The following is a 16,930-nucleotide window of genomic DNA, read 5'->3' on the forward strand; positions in this document are numbered from 1 at the left end:
GCGACGTAACTTTGTCCTCTTGAGAACCATCCATGTCTAACTAGGCTGGGACGTTTAATGACCATGTAAAATAGTGGCGAGTTATCCTCTCCTTGTAAGTGTGAACCATGATGAGATATATCCCTGATAAATAAAAGGGCGCACAAACGCAATTCCACTCTTCCAACGCTCTTGTCAATCACCTTTCTTTCGTTCTCCTCGCTAATCGTAGAGTGGTGTGCTCGCCTCAAGGGTCAGCTGCACTCTTGGTGACAACAAAGACCCGCTTCCGTCACTCTGTTTGCTCACCCTAGGATTGGCGACAACAAAGCAACAAAGCTCCGAAATAAGCCAGCTGCACCCGTCCACAGAGCAATTGTTCGGTTGATGAGTTTTGGCAAGACGTTTGGTTCGGTGTGGTGCGGATATAGCTAAGCATGCATTCCGAAACACATTCCTCGACGTTCAATGACAGACCGTTTGCGGTGAGCGCACGATACCCTCAAAGATGGAGTGAACCGCTTGCCCATGGCTACGAACTGTTCACGTTCATAAGTTCCTAACCTCGTCATTTTCTCGGCATTGATTGCGCGTATACTTGCGGAGAAACGGAGCAATTTGAAGACCGCAAGATGACACGCACTACAATCCCCCGTAACGTCGGTACCGACATGACCCGCATTCCAGGCCCCAATCTGCCACCGCCGTATACCTGGACAGGCGCACGAGCTGGGCAGCTAAGGTAAGTGTCGCACGCAAGGGAGTCGATCCGACTACCAGTACCCCCCATGACTCTGAGGAACCTACAGACTTACCCACTATAGAGCCAATCCCTCCGACTTCACAACCACATCAACCATTCTAATTGGTTCCAAGCACACGCCTTTCCACGTTCATACTACCCTGCTCACATCTCAATCGTCCTACTTCCGCGCCGCCCTTACAGGCCCCTTCCTTGAAAGCACGTCCAACACCATCGAGCTCGACGATGTTGATGTTGCGCATTTTCAACTCCTCGTTTCCTGGCTGTACACCTCTACCATTCCAGCACCATTCAAAGATGGAAAACCCGCCTACTACTCGTTACTGCATGTATATGCACTGGCGGACAGACTAGGGCTTGAAGGCGCGAGGAACGCGGTGGTGGATTGCGTGAGCGAGTTAGCGGATAGGACGAACAGTGTACTCACCCCCTCCGATACTCGCATCCTCTACGAGCAAATCCGCGATTCTGCACCTTTACGCTCACTCGTGCTCGACTTGTTCTCCTTCAAGAAAACAGACAGATTGCTGGAAAGCCATAGCGACTGGTGGCACGCCGCCTTCCTCCTCGACCTAAGCGTGCAACTCAAACGCCCTTGCCCCCAGGCTCTTTCCCGCCACAGGCTACGTATGTGGTGCCCTGAATCCTGGCACGCCACACGCGCATGCGATAACTGCCGCAACGTCCTCCCTCCATGGTACGGCGCAGTGGCGTGCGAGGACTGCTGTCAAGCCTTTTGCACTCGGTGTGTGGAGAGTGGAGTGGGTATGGCGGGCTGGGATGATGGGAGAGCGAAATGGGAAGTTGCAGAAGACCCATTGGATACGTCAGTCGGAGCGTCTAGTGACAGGGCCAAGTTGCGAAAGTGGGAGGCTTGTAAGCCGTGGAGGGGGGCGAGGTGTGCATTGTATCATGAGCATGAAGAAACAGATAGGTGTGGAGATGTGTTTTTAGGACGGTGGTAGGGCATTGAGAAGAGAAGAGAGGGTGATAAGTTGATCTCGCACTTTTGGCGTCTGCCGTTGTAGCATAGCATCGGGTTGGTAACCTTGCACCATTATTATATCTAATCAACACAGTAAGTTCATGCGAGAATATAGAGTCCGTACCTACTAGGTACCACAAAAAGCCGTGATTGCGTCTTCTGGGGTGTAGTCTTGAGATAGGCTCGAGATACGCGCACCTTCCAGTGATGCCACTCTTGCAAGTTACAAATACCGGCTTTCAGTGTCAAAGCTAATAGTTGCAAGTTCCCTTACTAGATTACTGAGTATGTAGGTATCATGTAGATTCGAAGAAATGCCCCTAAAGAATGACAAAAGCCACCCCGGAAGCCCATGAGTAGGAGGTCACCACCGCACACCAAAAGCAGCGGGTCAAGTAAGTGCACGTAAATTACATACTCAGAAAGCCATGCCATATCATAAAAACCGTTACGCCAGGTCGCCAATCGCACATGCATTCCAAAGGAAGCCCAAACCCGAACCGATTTCCTTCCACACCTGAGCCCCATGCTACTAGATACGATGCTTCTCCGACTCTGTTCGAGTCATTAGCTTCGAGTGGATTCATCGGGTTGGATATTCTTCTCACCAAGTCGCGAGTACAGCATGTACAATGCCATCTGGTTGCACTCCTGTGTGCCGGTAATGGTAACCAAACGCTCGTTACTGTTATCAGTAGGTTCGTTGATCTTGATAACACTACCGCTGAGCTGACGAATCTCGTTGATCTTCGCACCACCCTTGCCGATGATGGCGCCGACCATATCGTTAGGAATAAAAATCTGCTGTGTCAGCGGCTGGCCGGGCATTGCGACCTGTGCTGCATGGTTAGGAGCTGCACCATGCGCGACAGGTGCGGCAGCATGGTGGCCACCGTAAGGGTTGGGCGCCGCAGGACCGCCATAAGGAGCGCGACCAGGCGAGCCAGCCCCGTAGGGCATGTTGGGATGACCATAGGGTGATGGTTGAGGGGGCTGTCCATGCATAGGAGCACCATATCCACCATGAGTGGGGGTGCGCTGGGGTTCCTGACGACGGAAGTTCTGTGTATGTGCGTACTGACCTCCTGCAGGTTGGGGGACGTATGGTTGAACAGACATGCCGCCTGGGACAACGTTGGCAGCCATACCACTACGTGTTGCATACTGAGAAGCAGCTGGTCCGCCGAAGCGCTCTGTCAGCTGCTCAACTAAGGTTTGGGCGACATAGTACACAGCAATGTGTACAGCGTCAGCGACACCGAGAACGACTAATGAACGCTCGCCAGAGTTGGGAAGGAGGGTATCAGATGCGTTCAACTTAGCATTGGAAGCCTCCTGGATCTCGCGGATCCGGACTCCAGCTTTTCCAATGATGGAGCCGATGAGAATGTGAGGGATAAGTAGTCGCATAGGATATGCCTTCGATGTCGACGTAGAAGGGGTCTCAAGATCTTCTTGGTTGAGGGTGCGAACAATGAGACCAAATGCCTTGGAGACAGCATCGACTTGGCCGCTCACGGTGAGGATACGTTCGACAGCACCTCGAGAGTAGTCGCTGACGGTGCATTTGGCACCAGACAAACGTCGAATCTGTGTCACGTTCTCACCGCCCTTGCCAATAATGGTGGCGGCCTCGCTGGTGCCGATACAAGCACGCAGATGGAGCCAATTGGTCTCGTCTACCTGCTGATTGTGGTTGACAGGCCGGCCATTGGCGCCAGAGGTAGACTGAATGGGCTGGGTTTCAAGGATAGAGGGGGCATCTGGAACGACAGTGTCTGTCTGGACGTTCTTAGCACCATTCTGGGCCGCGGCGTCGGTTACAAGTAGCTCCGGTTTCACGTCCTCTTCATTGATGTCCTCGGGGGCAATGCCTTCACCCTTGACGGGTTGCGCAATATCAATTTCGTCTGCGCTAGGCTCGTCTTTGACCATCTTGTCGAGAGCGGGGCGCTTTGCATCGGGCTGGTCGTTGGGTCCAGCAGGCGAAGAAGGCTCCTCCAGCGGACGCTTGGTGGAGGAAGCTGCGATGGTGGGCGATGAAGACATGGTTCCTATTGATGAGTCTTGAGTCTTGACACTGGTATATACGCGCTTCACAGTCCAGGCGAGCACTCAAACGAGATGCTGGGACTTGTTCAATTGATCTCGATTATGCGACGTTTTATGTACAGCGGGGTCGTCAAAGAAAGCGTGCTGTGCTGGCGACTAGGGGGGAGACTGCGGAAAGCGGTGGAAGGTGCGTGGAGGTGAGGTCGTCGGAGCTAGGACAGGGCTTGGAGCGTGCAGAGAGTGCAGTGGTCGGAGGGACGACGCCTCGGGAGAATGAGGTGTCGCGGGTGCGGGAGCTGGTGCTGGTGCTGGTGATGGATTCGGAGAGGATGAGTGCTTCTTTAGGAGGTGCTGTCGAGTGGAAGAAGGAACTGGCCCAAGTAAAGAAAGCTCGCTCGTCAAACCTTCTCGGCGGACAAAAGCCGGCGTCTTAGATGTAGAGCGCTCGAAGTCGCGCGGCTTCCTCGTCGATTGGGAAATCACTAATAAGAGAAGGGGTAGAGGTGACGCTGCAGAAGGGGCTTTGGGCGATGGTGGAGAGCAGCCGGTGGTTTGGTGCGAGGGAGGAAGTAGTGCAAGCGTTACAATTTAGGCCTTTTCGTGTAGCTTGGCGTCACGTGCAGCTACCGACCCTACGATTGCGATCACTCTTGACAGCCAGTTTCACTACACGAGATAAAGGCAGGTTGATAATACCCATAGAATCCATAAGAAAGGACTGTCTTTGTCGGAGCTACAGCTTAGACTGCAGTCACTTTGTCTTGTCCTATCACTCCGTCGTCACACGTAGAACCGCTTCAGCAGCCAGTCGATGCTCAGTAACCGGCACCATCGCAGTACTGTCACATCATGGAGCAACAACAGAAAGACCCCATGGAGAGAATACGAGAGTTTTCCAAAGAAGCTCGTGAACTCCAAGATGACTCGATGGACTTTGACGCGTCCAGCACCGAGGCGCGTCTAGAGCAAACATTGAGGGAATTGCAGGCACGCGTTGGAGAACAACATGCAGCGCTGGACGAGGTAAACACAATACAATCATCACACTGCGCAAAGCTGACAAGTTGTCAGTTACGTTCCCAAGCGAACGGTAGCCTGGAAGCTGCTGCACATGCCTCAGATGATCCACGCCAAAAGCTCCAACAACTCATAGTGGTCAAAGACGCGTATCAACGCCTCAAGCCAACAGCAACACTCCTTCCAGCCCCCAAGTCTGTGCTACCAGCGCTATTGGCAGCGCGTACTATTCAACGTAACGTTCAAGGAACCAAGGAAGCTATCACAAGCACGCAACGTCAAATCACCAGAATAGAGGCCACCCTGCGCCGCGAAGAGGCCAATCTGCACGATGCCAATCTCCTCACACAAGCCATGGAGAGCCGGATCGAGCGACTGCGCGTCCAGCATGAGGACCATTCGCACAAGAATCCTGCGCAGCTTGCACGGGAGCTCATCGCAGGCAAACGTGCTCAAAGGGAGGGCTACGACGCAGAAATGCAGCACCTCGGCGAAGCAATGGACAATTTCATCAACGACTACCTAGCTGGTATGATTGCAGCTGAAGAACTCGGCGGCCCTGTCGTAGGCGACATGCTTGACGTTGAAGACGATACGCTCGCAGCTGGCTTCACGAAGAAAGGACGCGCGAAGTCGTCCAAAAAACCTTTGTCTACAAAGTCTCGCCAGCGCAGGATCGATCAGATATGGGGCAGCAAAGCTGTTGTTGCGGACGACGAAGAACCGCCTACAGAGGCTGAAGCTGCTGATGCGGAGATGCGACAACTGCTTGAGGATTTGTTTGCTACGCTGATAGGGCCAGGAGGGGGGAAGGCGTACTATCAGCTTCAAAAGGATTCTGCGACTTCGAGGTTTCTAGTCCGAGCGAAGGTTGCGCAGTTTCATCCGAAGGACGCGACGAAGCTGCGATTGATTGACTTTGGGAGGGAGTTGGATGACTGATCCTCTCATGTTGGGCTCAACAAATGAGATGTGAGATTTGGAAACTTAATGATATACCAAGAAGTTGACATTGGCTTGGATCGGGGTCAATTGGCTTCATTAGACGAGCGCTTGAGAAAGATTTTAGAATTGGATCGAGGTACGATACCCGGCCTGGAAAGCTCAGTCTTTTTATCTTCAATTACTCTTGCCATCTTGCTTTTTTTGATTGAATTATAATCCTTTTCAGAATGGTCAGCCATGATCCCAATACATCATCTGTGGCGGTGCGCTAAAATCAACAGCACCGTCTTATCCTAGCCCTCTTACTAATTTGTATCATGTAACAAGGCGTTTGAAACTATGCCTTTCCCAATACTTATCCGCGTGTCTGCTCACAGGCTTGGAACTGACCTGCGACTAACGTGTACCCCTCCCAAGTCATGACCGCAGCCTGGGGGTCTGAACAGGTCATCCTAGTCACAACGATCCGAATCGCCCAGCTCATCATCTCCGCTCACCGACACCAACGGGTTTTATCGATCTGATAAACGCGAGCTCCACCGGAAAAGGCACAATTGCCGTACTCGGTCGTGTTTCTCCGAAGGATTCATCCAGGATTCTCTTGCCATTGCATTAGGTTTCAATGTAGACATGACAAGGATACATGCCCGTCCGAGGCCATGTCCCGAACCGCTCTCGGGATAAATATTGACCCCATGATATGATGTCGCAATAGCGGACATTTTGCAGAAAGCAACGCTTGCTACGATTACGGAATTTGCCCCAATAGGCAGGTTGGGATGCAGGTGCAGGTGATTGATTCCCTTGGTCTAGCCCCTGCGTATGTAAGGCCTCGATCCATATGCAAAGCAACATGCACCAACGCATCAACGTGGCTCCAGCAGGTACACTTCTTTCCATGGCCCAACCGGCAGTATTCCAGACAAGCGTCAGCGGCTGACTGCATCGTCCAAAGCCACAAGATGTGATTCGCTGCGTAAGCTCACATCATGCAGGGCTAAACAAGTAGCCGTCCCATCTCATTCGAGGAATCTGCTGGCGTACGATTGCGAGCACGCGAGAGATGAATCCCCGGATACGGACGATGAAAGCGACTTGCAGGGGTGAGGCATAAGCGGGTTGTGGAGGTGTGACGTGGGTCAGCAATCCGAGTGACGAGGAGCGAGCGAGTGGATCTCGTTTGTGCAAGATGTGATTCAGCTTGAAACACTTTTGCTGATCGTGCGAGTAATTGAGTTCTGTACAATCGTCGATGACAGACAGGCTTAATCTACTGACTCAGCACCAGCCGGTAGCCAGTGGCGGTCTGTGTTATTTTGGTTACACATGGATTGGAAGCAATCTGCACGCTTGCTTAGCGCACACCCGATCGAAGAGCAGGGGGTGGGGGGGGGAAGTGAAATTGGCAATTCCACTTCGCTTTCCTTTCCACGTTCTGTCAATTGCGGCAATCACTCCGCGGCCCCATTATCGAGATTCACAAAATAGGAAGTAAACGGGTCCGCAGAAAAACTTTAACTTGGGTCCATGGCGTTTTTTTTCTTCATATTTAGCATTTGTGTTAATTGTCAGGGAGCGGATATTGGAATGAGACTGGAAAGTTCCCTTCACTGTCCGAATACGGAAGCGGGAAGGTACCAATGCCATGGTACCTAGTCTAAAATCGCCCGATTGTTATTTGTGCACCGCGGCGCCGCAAACCCTCAGACAATCTAAGCTTGCAGGTGCAATCTGCCATTCCCCTCCGTAGGTTTGCACCGTCAGCGGTCCGGCGCCCCTGTAGATGATTTAGTCCCTTCTGGAACACAGCTATCAAACCTTTCAAATCTTGTGGCAGTACGCACCCATACTTTTCTGTTCTGGTTCGGTGGAGAGGGCCGGGTGGTGAAACGGCGCATTGCACGGGTGATGATCTACAGGTCTAATCTAAATCCCACGTCCCTGGCGGAACCGGGGGGGACTTAGGCGACGGCGAGAACATGGGAGATGAGATACGTACTGATGTGGCTGTGCGTCAATCTTGGGTCGATTGAGCGGCAGATCCTATAGCACTGGATTTCTGAGTCACAGAAGCCTGCCACTCTGTACGCATGCGCTAAGCACTTCGGGCCTCCTGTGGGGCTGGAGCGTGCCGCTGTGGCGATACATGCGCCACACAGTGGCGAGCATGTGTGGCTAGGCCAATCTTATGTAGATCGGAGCGCCTTATTGGAGGCAAGATAACCGTCCTCTTTACATTTTAATCCGATGCGACAATGGTTTGAAGTGTATTTGGTTAGAGTGGTACGCGTCGTCTGCCCGACTGCTTAGGAAATGGGCTTCGGGGTCCACGACGGCTCTGTTTGCGCGTACATTGTGGCAAATGGATACTTTGAGCCAAATGTCTCCGAGCAGATGCTGGGCCACCCGGCTGGTGAGAGCGAACGGTGAGAGCGAACGGGACGCCGGATAGCTCATGGACCGGAGAGTGTGGGATTATTCGTGGCTGATAGTTCGTTTCGCAGCAGTCCCACACCGTCAACGTTACTCGCAAGCGTAGGCCTCCTTTTTTGCCCAGACCATCCCTGCAGAAGCGCTTGCTCCTTGACCTTCGCTCTGACAACAGTGGTTCGTCTTCGCAATAATTTTAGCATAATGTGTACACGTTTCATATCGCGACAACGTGAGAGAACGTGACAGAACGAGTGCCTGGCAGACGGCCAACTTGGATTGGATTCTCTAACCCCCATTTTCATTCGACACCATTCCTCAGAGTGCCAACGCACCCGCTCCTTTCAATCGCTGCCCTTCAAGTCTTTTTCGTGTATCACCATTGTGATTGGTGATCCCGTACTGCATTATGACATCAAGCTTCGGAGACACATCCATGGGGATCAGCATCGGCTAGACCTTCCAAGCGGCCAATGTCAATTTCCCGAGCTCCACACTCTCCACCTCTGGCGAAGTACCACAGAGACCAGCGTGTGTGCAAACTGTAGATCTTGCTATGATGGTGAGGTGCTGAATTGCGAACATCTCGGATGCGGACTATTAGTGACTTAGTCGCATGGTAGATTGAGGAACATGTTGAGAGAGTGAGAGAGAGAGAGAAACAAAGAATGTTTGGAACAGTGGCATGAAAGCGCAAAGACTTTGATTCGTCTTCAGAAGGGTTCAGGCATCCTAACCAGAGTAATCACTGATGCCTCCCTGTATATACGTCGAAAGATTACAGCCCCAGTTCTGATCGACTCCATGTATGTATAACACTCGGTACTTTTCAATGTGTATTCGTACCTGATCGTTGCTTTGCAATCTGAACCGCTGGAAGGGTGAAAATTTGTAATGGTATAATGGGTATCGTCGTCGAACCAGAAATGAAGAAGGTAAAAGCAAAAGGTATCAACATAGGAAATTAAAAAAACCGCTCGTGAAGAGAATGCGTGGTATCTTCGAAGCATCTCAACGCCAAATAAAGTGTCAAGTTGGATCAAACGATCAACTTTGGAAATATTAGCCCAAAGGGAGCGGTGCGAAGCTCCTTTGGTATGTACAAATAGTACACAAGTCATTAAGGTGGGTTGGTCGTAAAGAATCCGGGTATCGAGGAAGGAGTGTGACATGTCTTTGGAGAGCAACAGGCGTAAGCGTTTAGAACAGAAGACGGAGCTCGTACCCAGTCGAGTGGACGTTTTCGACGACGCCGATGTCTCCATCGACTTGGATGTCCGTAGGGCCAGCGTCCCACTCTCGCTTCAGGGGCTGCGCTGGCGGTGTGCCAATCTCATGGAACTCGGCTGTCATGTCCTGTTGTTCTGGTATTCCATTGACCGCATCGTCATCCATGAGAATCTGCAGTCCCTTTTGGTTGACGCGGATGGTTCGGGTGACTTTTGTTGGTTCAATATGGATCTTCATTGCAATTCCGCTTACGAGTTCCTTTACGCTTCGTTCCATGAGGTATACGGCGCGGAAGTAGTTGTCTTCGGGCTGTCGGCCCGCGATCCTAGGTTGGACAAAAAAGCACGCGACTATACAAATAATTAGCATACGTTATCACGATGAAAGCGCGTCGTGTTACGTACCTGGCTTGAGCATAGGCTCCGGTGGTGGTTGATAAGTCTGATCCACGCCCAGAGCCTCAATCCATCCTGAAAGAGCATGGTCGTCCGAATATGGTCGCTGAACCTTTGTCGGAACATCTGCGCCTCCGTGAACGCTAACCATGCCTTTGAGGTCCCCGGTAGCTGTTTGCGGGAGGCTTCTCCATTCGTTAGATGACATGCGCGAGGGTGGTTGGAAAGGCTTCGGACGTTGAAACGAGGAAGTTCGACGCTTTTCAGAGTGGAGAGATTGTGAACTCGGGGTTGGAGACACGATTGATGAGGCGCCGGTTTGAGAACCTTGTGCCTCCCACATTTGCGCATCTACACTGGTATCGATCTTGGACAACTCCTCGGGAGTTGCAGATAGTTGCACCGGATGGAGGTCTGGATCGTCTTGCTCAGCTCCGTTCAGATACAAGACGCTGACAGGTCTGGTGGAGCTAAACATGTCCTGCAGAGCTGCCAGCTTGATGTGTAGGTCTTCTTCAGCAGGTGCACGAGCACCCGATGCTGAGCTTGCTGAAGACATGGACCATGTTCTCTTGTGCTTGGGCACTTTTCCCGGTCTTGAGCCAGCACTGCCCCTGGATATCGACCCGCTGCGCTTGCGCTTGCCGAAGTCTTTCATTCCAGACTCAACCTGCGCAATCTGTTGCTTCAACTTGTCGATGGTCTTCTTGACATGTGCAACGTCGTTTGACAGTTTTCGCTCGGCGCCATGGTCTCGGAAAAGCTTGACCTTGCAATAGCAAAGCTCGGCATCCATCCTCTCTTGGGGCGATGCAGTGACGTCGGTGATTAGCTCAGTTTTGGCGCATAACCGAACTGGAATGCCTTTGACGCCCTTGGAATGACTGAAGTCGGTAGAGAGGAAGTTGAAGCGTACAGCCAAAGAGCATTCGGGCGTAGCGTTGTGGTTAGGCGTCCATGTGACGGAAAATCCGTCAAAGGAAGAAGACTCGAGCTCTACTTTTGGCCGTCCCTGGGCGTCACCCCCGCCAACCTGGCTTGGGTCTACGAATTCAACAGCTTGCAGACGCCCACCACGTTGGTGTGCCTCGTTGGTCCCGCGGCCCTCTTTCCACAACTGCCAGCAAGCGGCGGGGCGTTGTCGCTGCTGTTCGTCCTCGAATGAAATACGAATAAAGGTCCTGTACTTTAGAGATGGTGAAGGTGTTTGAACCGGGGCTGTGTCCACGAGGGAAATTGAGTAGGCTTGGCCTTTGTTGAGGTAGGTCACTGGAACTTCGTCTGACTGTTTGATCATTGCAGTCGGTGCGTTCAAAGTAACGTGGTATCGGAAGCTGCCACAGTTAGCAACGAGCTTTGCCTGTTTGGCATTTCATATGGTAGTACTCACTTTTGATTTGGAGGAGGCGCTGATGCGACTGTGGCCGCAAGGTTTCCGTCGTAGGAGTGAGGTGCAAAGCCAATCAGAGGCGATTGATCTTGCATGTCGACCTCTGGAACCATGTTGTCCATTGGCGCGTCCTCATGAGATTGCGCCAATGCACCATGTTCGAATGCGGAAGGTTGATTTGTGAACTGATGCGGCGCAAACGACTGGGAATGTTGAGGCTGCAGGTTGAAGGGGTTGACATTTTGGAAGTGATGATGGGTTCCGATGGCATGAGGATTGAAACCATGAAGATGACCTGTGGGTGCGGTCTGGCCAGCGTGCAGCGCGCCTTCCGAGGTGGGTAGCGACAGTGGTGTCCCTAGGCCAAAGCTGAAGCCGGGCGTGTGCAGATCGCCGGCCTGGCTGTGGTAGAGCGTGTTGGTGCCGCCTGGTGTAGGCGTGTAGTAGCCAGGGGGCTGGTTTGCAAAAGAGGTAAATGCAAAGCTGTTGGGGTCGAGCAAAGATGGGGTGAATCTCCACGGCTCGTTGTTCCCGCGCGGAGTCGGGTCTTGGTCCTTGATGTCTTCGTGATCGCCCGCCTGTCTGCATAATGAATAACAATGTTAGTTGACAAAGTTGTCCTAGTGTTTAGACGTGGAGCGAGCGCAAGCGGGCTCGAGCAACGTACCGGGTGGGATGCGCGACATCGAGCGCATCTGCGAGTGAGGAGCCTTGTGGGCCTGTGAGAGAGTGCGAGCGCTGTGCGAGATGCGGAAAGGTGGCCTTGAATTCATCTAGCAGCTTCCCGTCGGGTTTTTGCGAATTGGTTCTAAGAGGCGGTCAGCCAAGGGTACTTGGGATGGAGATGGGAAACGCGACGCGCGCATGTCCCCCCCCCACGTGCAGCTGGGCCGTCTTTTGGAGTGTCCATGGTAAGGAACAGGCAGACTCACCGGTTGCGAAACATTATCGCTATGAAGCTCGAGGCATAGGGTGCAGGTTTAGTATGGGCGCATCGAGAGAAGGTCGAAAGGTGAGGCTGGAAGATTGGGGGGAGCCGTGGTTGGAGTGGACACTTGGGGGTGATGAAACGGAGCAGCTGCCACAATAGAGGTCAAGCCACACACACACACAGACACGGTGTGCAGGGCCGGGGGGTCAGACGTCTTTTAGCTACTGTAGGGACCCGAGCTTCCTCTGCCCGTCCACAAGGGGACGAAGGGCCATGGTCGAGGGCCGCGCGTGGCATGGGATTCTAGCCAGACTCCATGCTAGTCTGGTGCTGCAGTTTTGCACCGCCGTAGGCCTGTTTGGTCGGCAGCTAACAGCCATGGATGATGGATCTCGACCCAACAACGCTCTCTCCCCTCCCTGCCCCTACCCCTACCACTACCACTACCACTCCACTACCACCACTACGAGCTACTAGCTACTAGCTACCACTGATCACCGGGAGCCGTCTTGCACAGCCACTGCCCTACGGTAGCCGCGAGCCGTCCAGAAGCTCTCTGCGCGCACAACCCCCCAAACGGGCTGCGATTGTCGCTGCAGCTGTCGCCATCCCGCATCGCCAGCGCAAATCCGTCCATGGATGCGGCGTCGCACGCGCTCCCAGCCCGGCGTCTCTCGAATCCACCCTCAACTGCCACACGGGTGTGCGCGTGCGAGCCTCGAGTGGCTTGTGTCCGTTCTCCCTCCATGCCGTGTCTGTGTTCGCTGCCCGTAATGTAATTTACTTTGTCCAAAAAAGCCCTCTCTGCCCACACACACTAGGCCCGCTTCAACCCAGCAGGAGGAAAAACGTCGCGGCGCCTACGGGGCCAGCGTTGGCGCCATCATGCAAAATGACATAGGCCCCGTCGACCTCGTTTCCCTTTGTCCATGGATTGCTGCCCTTGACTCTGCCAGCCTCCACACGCGGCAAAAGTCCTGTCTGCCGCGGCCCCATGGAGCCACAGCGCAGGGCAAACGCATTACTCCTCCCCCCTACGTCTGGGCTACGCATCAGAGACGGCCGTCGCACCCCCGCCAATTCGTCAAAAAGCGTTCCTCGGGCCAATCCCGCAATCAGCCGTTGGCGCCGTGTCGCTTGCTATTGTCCAGGCCAACTCGCCCGTTGCCCGCCTGGTCGGGTGAGTTTGGCCTCGACGTTATTTCTGCTACTAGCTGTCAAGCCGAAATTAAGGAGTCTGAATCGTCGGCGGGGCCCATTGCGGAGACAGCCACCACGCCCTCGTCATGCTCACCCAACTTGGCCTATCAGTCATGTAACTGCAAAAAGCCAAAAGGGCAGAAAAGACAAATGTCCCCTGCCATTGCAGTTACACCGACCCCATTGCTGGCATTCGCATCTATTGTGGGTCGCTTCTGACCAATCCCAGGGCTGATGGCATAGTCCGCCGGTCAAGCGAGGGGGAGAGCCAAGCCGTGGAGCCTGAAGCCGTCCTTGGGTAAAAATAAGTGTGGCAAACACACTACAGGCCAAGATCGACAAAAGATAGTCGACAGACCAAATACACGGTGCAGCGTCATACCGTCGAAACACCGCCCAAGGCGGTTGTGATTGACATTGTGGCACAGTCATTTGCCGCCACACTGTACCGCCACAGCTCGTCGTAAGCGTAATCTAGCTCATAGATCGCCGTTCTCGAGACGTTGACTTTCGCTATGATTCGATGCGCGACAAAAGGGACGCGTAGGCTTGCAGAGAGGAATGGGCTGAACACGGCCCATCGAGGGCTAGAATTCGTGCGCGACTTCATCCAACGTTGGCCGTGAATGCTCATTCGAAGCGGTACCTAGCTATCTCCTGAACAATGCATCAGCCACGATAACAAAGTGAGGTGACCTCCGCTGCTACTTGCGCCAGATAGGCTCCATCATAGAGGCCCTGTTGCCAATTCACGCCATGTCGTATCTTGTCGTAATCGCTGAGTCTGATGTGAGCTGCAATAATGACTTCACTTTAGCCACGGGTCTCATTACGCTCTCCGTGTCACTGTGGCAAGGGCGACTGGAATTTGATTATCGTACGGGGTCATTTGGCAGCGTTAGTTCCCTGTAGAACATGCGTGAGCTTGGCCCTGATCGTAAGCTCACAGGCGTCGCGCCCTGTCATAACAACCAGTCGGCGGTCTCAAAAAAAAGACTCGAGAAACGGTGACGTTGTGGGCATCGATGCGACTTGATGGATGGGCGAGTTTACAGTGGTTGGAGAAATTGTCCGGTGTTGTCACGGTTGCTCAACTGGTTAATCTAGGTAGACGGACAATCTTACCCACCCCTACATGCCAATCAATCTCAAACAGAGACCATAACTATCTGATCGTAAGACCACACACCCAGCGTCGGCAATCCTGCCATGGTCCTGTGACAGCGCCGCCGTCCATATGCATCGCGGACGCTACGCCAACTGCTAATTCGCGACTTTGAATATTCACGTCCAAGACAGAGTGGATAGTTCGCACGAATCAGTCGGAAACTGTGTGACCGCTGTTAAAATTCCTCGTTTTCAGACTTGCGGTCGTACAGTGCAGTGCGAGTCGCTCAAGGTTATGAGGCAGTTGTAGATGACCTCGAGCTGTTCCTTGCAGGGCTGTCGCCCTTGCACACTGACATCTTTTCTGCTGTCCTAGCCGCTGCCAGAGCAATGACACTGTTGCGAAATCGAAGACTGCCTTGTGGGTCCTTCAACGGTAGTGAAGAGTCAGCCGTGCGTAGATTGTGAGACGAACTACTCATGCTTGTTGAATCGAATCGTACGCTTCCACCCGAGCTTTGACGAACTACCGTTAGGATGCTAGAGCGGGAATCGCGGCGGTCTAAGTTTGGTCTGGCAAATATGGATTGCAAACTTGAAGCCGACGTTTCTCGACGAACGCGTCCTGACGTCTGCATAGGGCTTGGGATCTTCGAAGGTTTCGGGAACTCCACAGACAACGTATGAGACGACGGTTTTGGGTCAGTCAACTGCAATTCAAGTTTGGGATTGCGCAAGCGTCCAAGTGATGGAGTATCCGTACCGGAAGAGTCACCATCTCGATTCCGGGCCTCGTGTAGCTTAATATCCTCTTCGAGCTCCTGGAGCTGGTCATCTCCGGGCTCAAAGGAGAAATGTCGACGACGATGCTGGTCGGAGCTCAATTGTGGTTGTGACTGAAACCTTCGGAGGGCAGGTCTTGATGTGGAAATTCCCTCAACGTAAGGTTTTCCGTTACTACTCGAAGCATGACTCAATAAAGCCGGCTGCGTATTTTGCTCTTCGGAATGTCCAGGATGCGTAGCTTCACTCGCCTTTGATAACAGCATTATGAGGCCCTCACTAAAGCTATCAACGTTCAAACCCCGTCGTCGTGCAACAAGTTTGCCGAGTTCACGCAACGCGACGAAGGCGTCGCACTCAACCGCTGACTCTATGAGTGCCAGGGTGGGTTCTGCCATCTCATCTGGTAAGGGATCACCAATGCTGCCAGAGAAACGAGAATTAACAGAATTGGTAATGGACTGTGAGGCCTCCATGCGGGCCATACTAGCCAGGTTCAGCTCACTTTGGACTTTACGCGATAGAGTCATTCTCCTGTTCCCATTGGAAAGGCTTCCGATAGCTAGATCGATCTTGTTGTTCGTGAACTGTTTAGATAGAGCGGTCATCTTTCCAGAAGGCGATGTTGGGCGGTGGAGAAGAGCTGCGCCAACCGCTTTAGCTTTTCCGGATCAAAGTGTATTTACTCTGCCGGGCTGACTTACCTCGCTGACTACTTAGCCTAATCTCACTATCCAGCTGGTTCGGAGACAGAAATTCGTACATCGGTGGAAACCTATCGTTCGAGGTGGTCTTGCGATGCCGTCGTCTGCGATCGACTACACTCCCTTGTCTGGCTTTAATAAGTCTGCTTCGTGGTTAGAGGAGAAAAATGGGGGTATTGTGTGGAAACCGACCCTGTCATGCCACTCGTCCCTCGAGCGATGAGCAGCTCAAGCCGGCGGATTTCAGCCTCGTAACGACCTTCAGACTCATTCCACTGATCTTTCGCTGTCTCCCAATCGTGAAATGTGTCCTGCAATAGTGTCTCAAGATTCTCCTTCTCTTCTCTTACCTTGCCATAGTCTTCAAAGATTCGAAATAGGCCACTGTTGTGACCCAAAGGAATGGGGGAGGCAGTGATCATGTGCGAACGAATGGACCGCAACGCGTTCAGCGGATCGACATAGGGTTGAAAAGGTGGTGGGGCGTCGTCGCTCCAGGGTTCGGCAAACTCAGGCCCCTTGGATGACTCCTTGAAGCTGCTGAAAAGCGACGTGTATCGTGCGAGCTTTGGCTTGGAGTTTCGACGCGGGGTAGACACTTCCGAGCGCTCACTTCGGGCATCCTCACTATCCTCTGCAAGGTTTGTTGGTGCTACGGTCACCGGTGTCTCAGGTCGACTTCCGTGGATTGTTCTTCGCCAGCCATGCTGCCGACGTCGATCGCTTGAGTCTTCAGCAACCGCTGTTGTATCGTCACCGTCAGTATTTAGCGGCAACATGTCCTTTTGCTTACTACCGTGTAGCTTCTTGCGCCAGCCTACGGCTTTGTTGTCTGGCATTGTGTTGGTGTGCCTGCTATTACTCAGAGCCAGGTGTGGTGCGGCTACGGAGAGGGCATGCAGTGGGCGAAGTCCGTTGTTTGTCCATGGGTTGCAGTTGCCAGAAACTGTAAGCAAACAGGAAGGTGTCGCTTTGCGAAGCCTTCACCTTCACCCAGCCGTCCCCGCTCCAAATAACGG

At 53.0% G+C, this 16,930-nt stretch overlaps 6 protein-coding genes across 6 annotated transcripts; 3 read left to right on the forward strand and 3 right to left on the reverse strand.

The window, feature by feature from the left end:
• Window positions 1-611: 611 nt before the first annotated feature.
• On the forward strand, window positions 612-1,707 carry K460DRAFT_288828 (uncharacterized protein; the record flags this gene model as incomplete). Its single annotated transcript, XM_040929079.1, has 2 exons — window positions 612-721; window positions 804-1,707. The coding sequence occupies 2 exons, from the start codon at window positions 612-614 to the stop codon at window positions 1,705-1,707; spliced, it is 1,014 nt and encodes a 337-aa protein (XP_040786351.1).
• A 552-nt stretch (window positions 1,708-2,259) lies between these two features.
• Window positions 2,260-3,776, reverse strand: K460DRAFT_289925 (uncharacterized protein; the record flags this gene model as incomplete). The annotated part of the gene is made up of 2 exons (XM_040929155.1): window positions 2,260-2,282; window positions 2,336-3,776. 2 exons carry the CDS (start codon window positions 3,774-3,776, stop codon window positions 2,260-2,262), a joined length of 1,464 nt encoding a protein of 487 aa, XP_040786352.1.
• Window positions 3,777-4,475: 699 nt separating this feature from the next.
• Window positions 4,476-5,853, forward strand: K460DRAFT_368650 (uncharacterized protein). The gene is made up of 2 exons (XM_040933819.1): window positions 4,476-4,802; window positions 4,851-5,853. The coding sequence occupies exons 1-2, from the start codon at window positions 4,629-4,631 to the stop codon at window positions 5,736-5,738; spliced, it is 1,062 nt and encodes a 353-aa protein (XP_040786353.1). The 5' UTR covers window positions 4,476-4,628; the 3' UTR covers window positions 5,739-5,853.
• A 3,518-nt stretch (window positions 5,854-9,371) lies between these two features.
• On the reverse strand, window positions 9,372-12,132 carry K460DRAFT_357476 (CP2 transcription factor family protein-like protein; the record flags this gene model as incomplete). Its single annotated transcript, XM_040932036.1, has 5 exons — window positions 9,372-9,751; window positions 9,806-11,130; window positions 11,187-11,768; window positions 11,854-11,994; window positions 12,119-12,132. 5 exons carry the CDS (start codon window positions 12,130-12,132, stop codon window positions 9,372-9,374), a joined length of 2,442 nt encoding a protein of 813 aa, XP_040786354.1.
• A 258-nt stretch (window positions 12,133-12,390) lies between these two features.
• On the forward strand, window positions 12,391-13,784 carry K460DRAFT_357477 (uncharacterized protein; the record flags this gene model as incomplete). The annotated part of the gene is made up of 5 exons (XM_040932037.1): window positions 12,391-12,465; window positions 12,602-12,892; window positions 13,074-13,297; window positions 13,454-13,615; window positions 13,646-13,784. The coding sequence occupies 5 exons, from the start codon at window positions 12,391-12,393 to the stop codon at window positions 13,782-13,784; spliced, it is 891 nt and encodes a 296-aa protein (XP_040786355.1).
• A 933-nt stretch (window positions 13,785-14,717) lies between these two features.
• On the reverse strand, window positions 14,718-16,813 carry K460DRAFT_342364 (uncharacterized protein; the record flags this gene model as incomplete). The annotated part of the gene is made up of 3 exons (XM_040931189.1): window positions 16,104-16,813; window positions 15,912-16,057; window positions 14,718-15,850 (listed from the first exon to the last, which is right to left on the reverse strand). Exons 1-3 carry the CDS (start codon window positions 16,748-16,750, stop codon window positions 14,718-14,720), a joined length of 1,926 nt encoding a protein of 641 aa, XP_040786356.1. The 5' UTR covers window positions 16,751-16,813.
• Between the last annotated feature and the right edge of the window lie 117 nt (window positions 16,814-16,930).

Source organism: Cucurbitaria berberidis (genome assembly GCF_010015615.1).
Source record: "Cucurbitaria berberidis CBS 394.84 unplaced genomic scaffold K460scaffold_4, whole genome shotgun sequence".
NCBI lineage: Eukaryota > Fungi > Ascomycota > Dothideomycetes > Pleosporales > Cucurbitariaceae > Cucurbitaria > Cucurbitaria berberidis.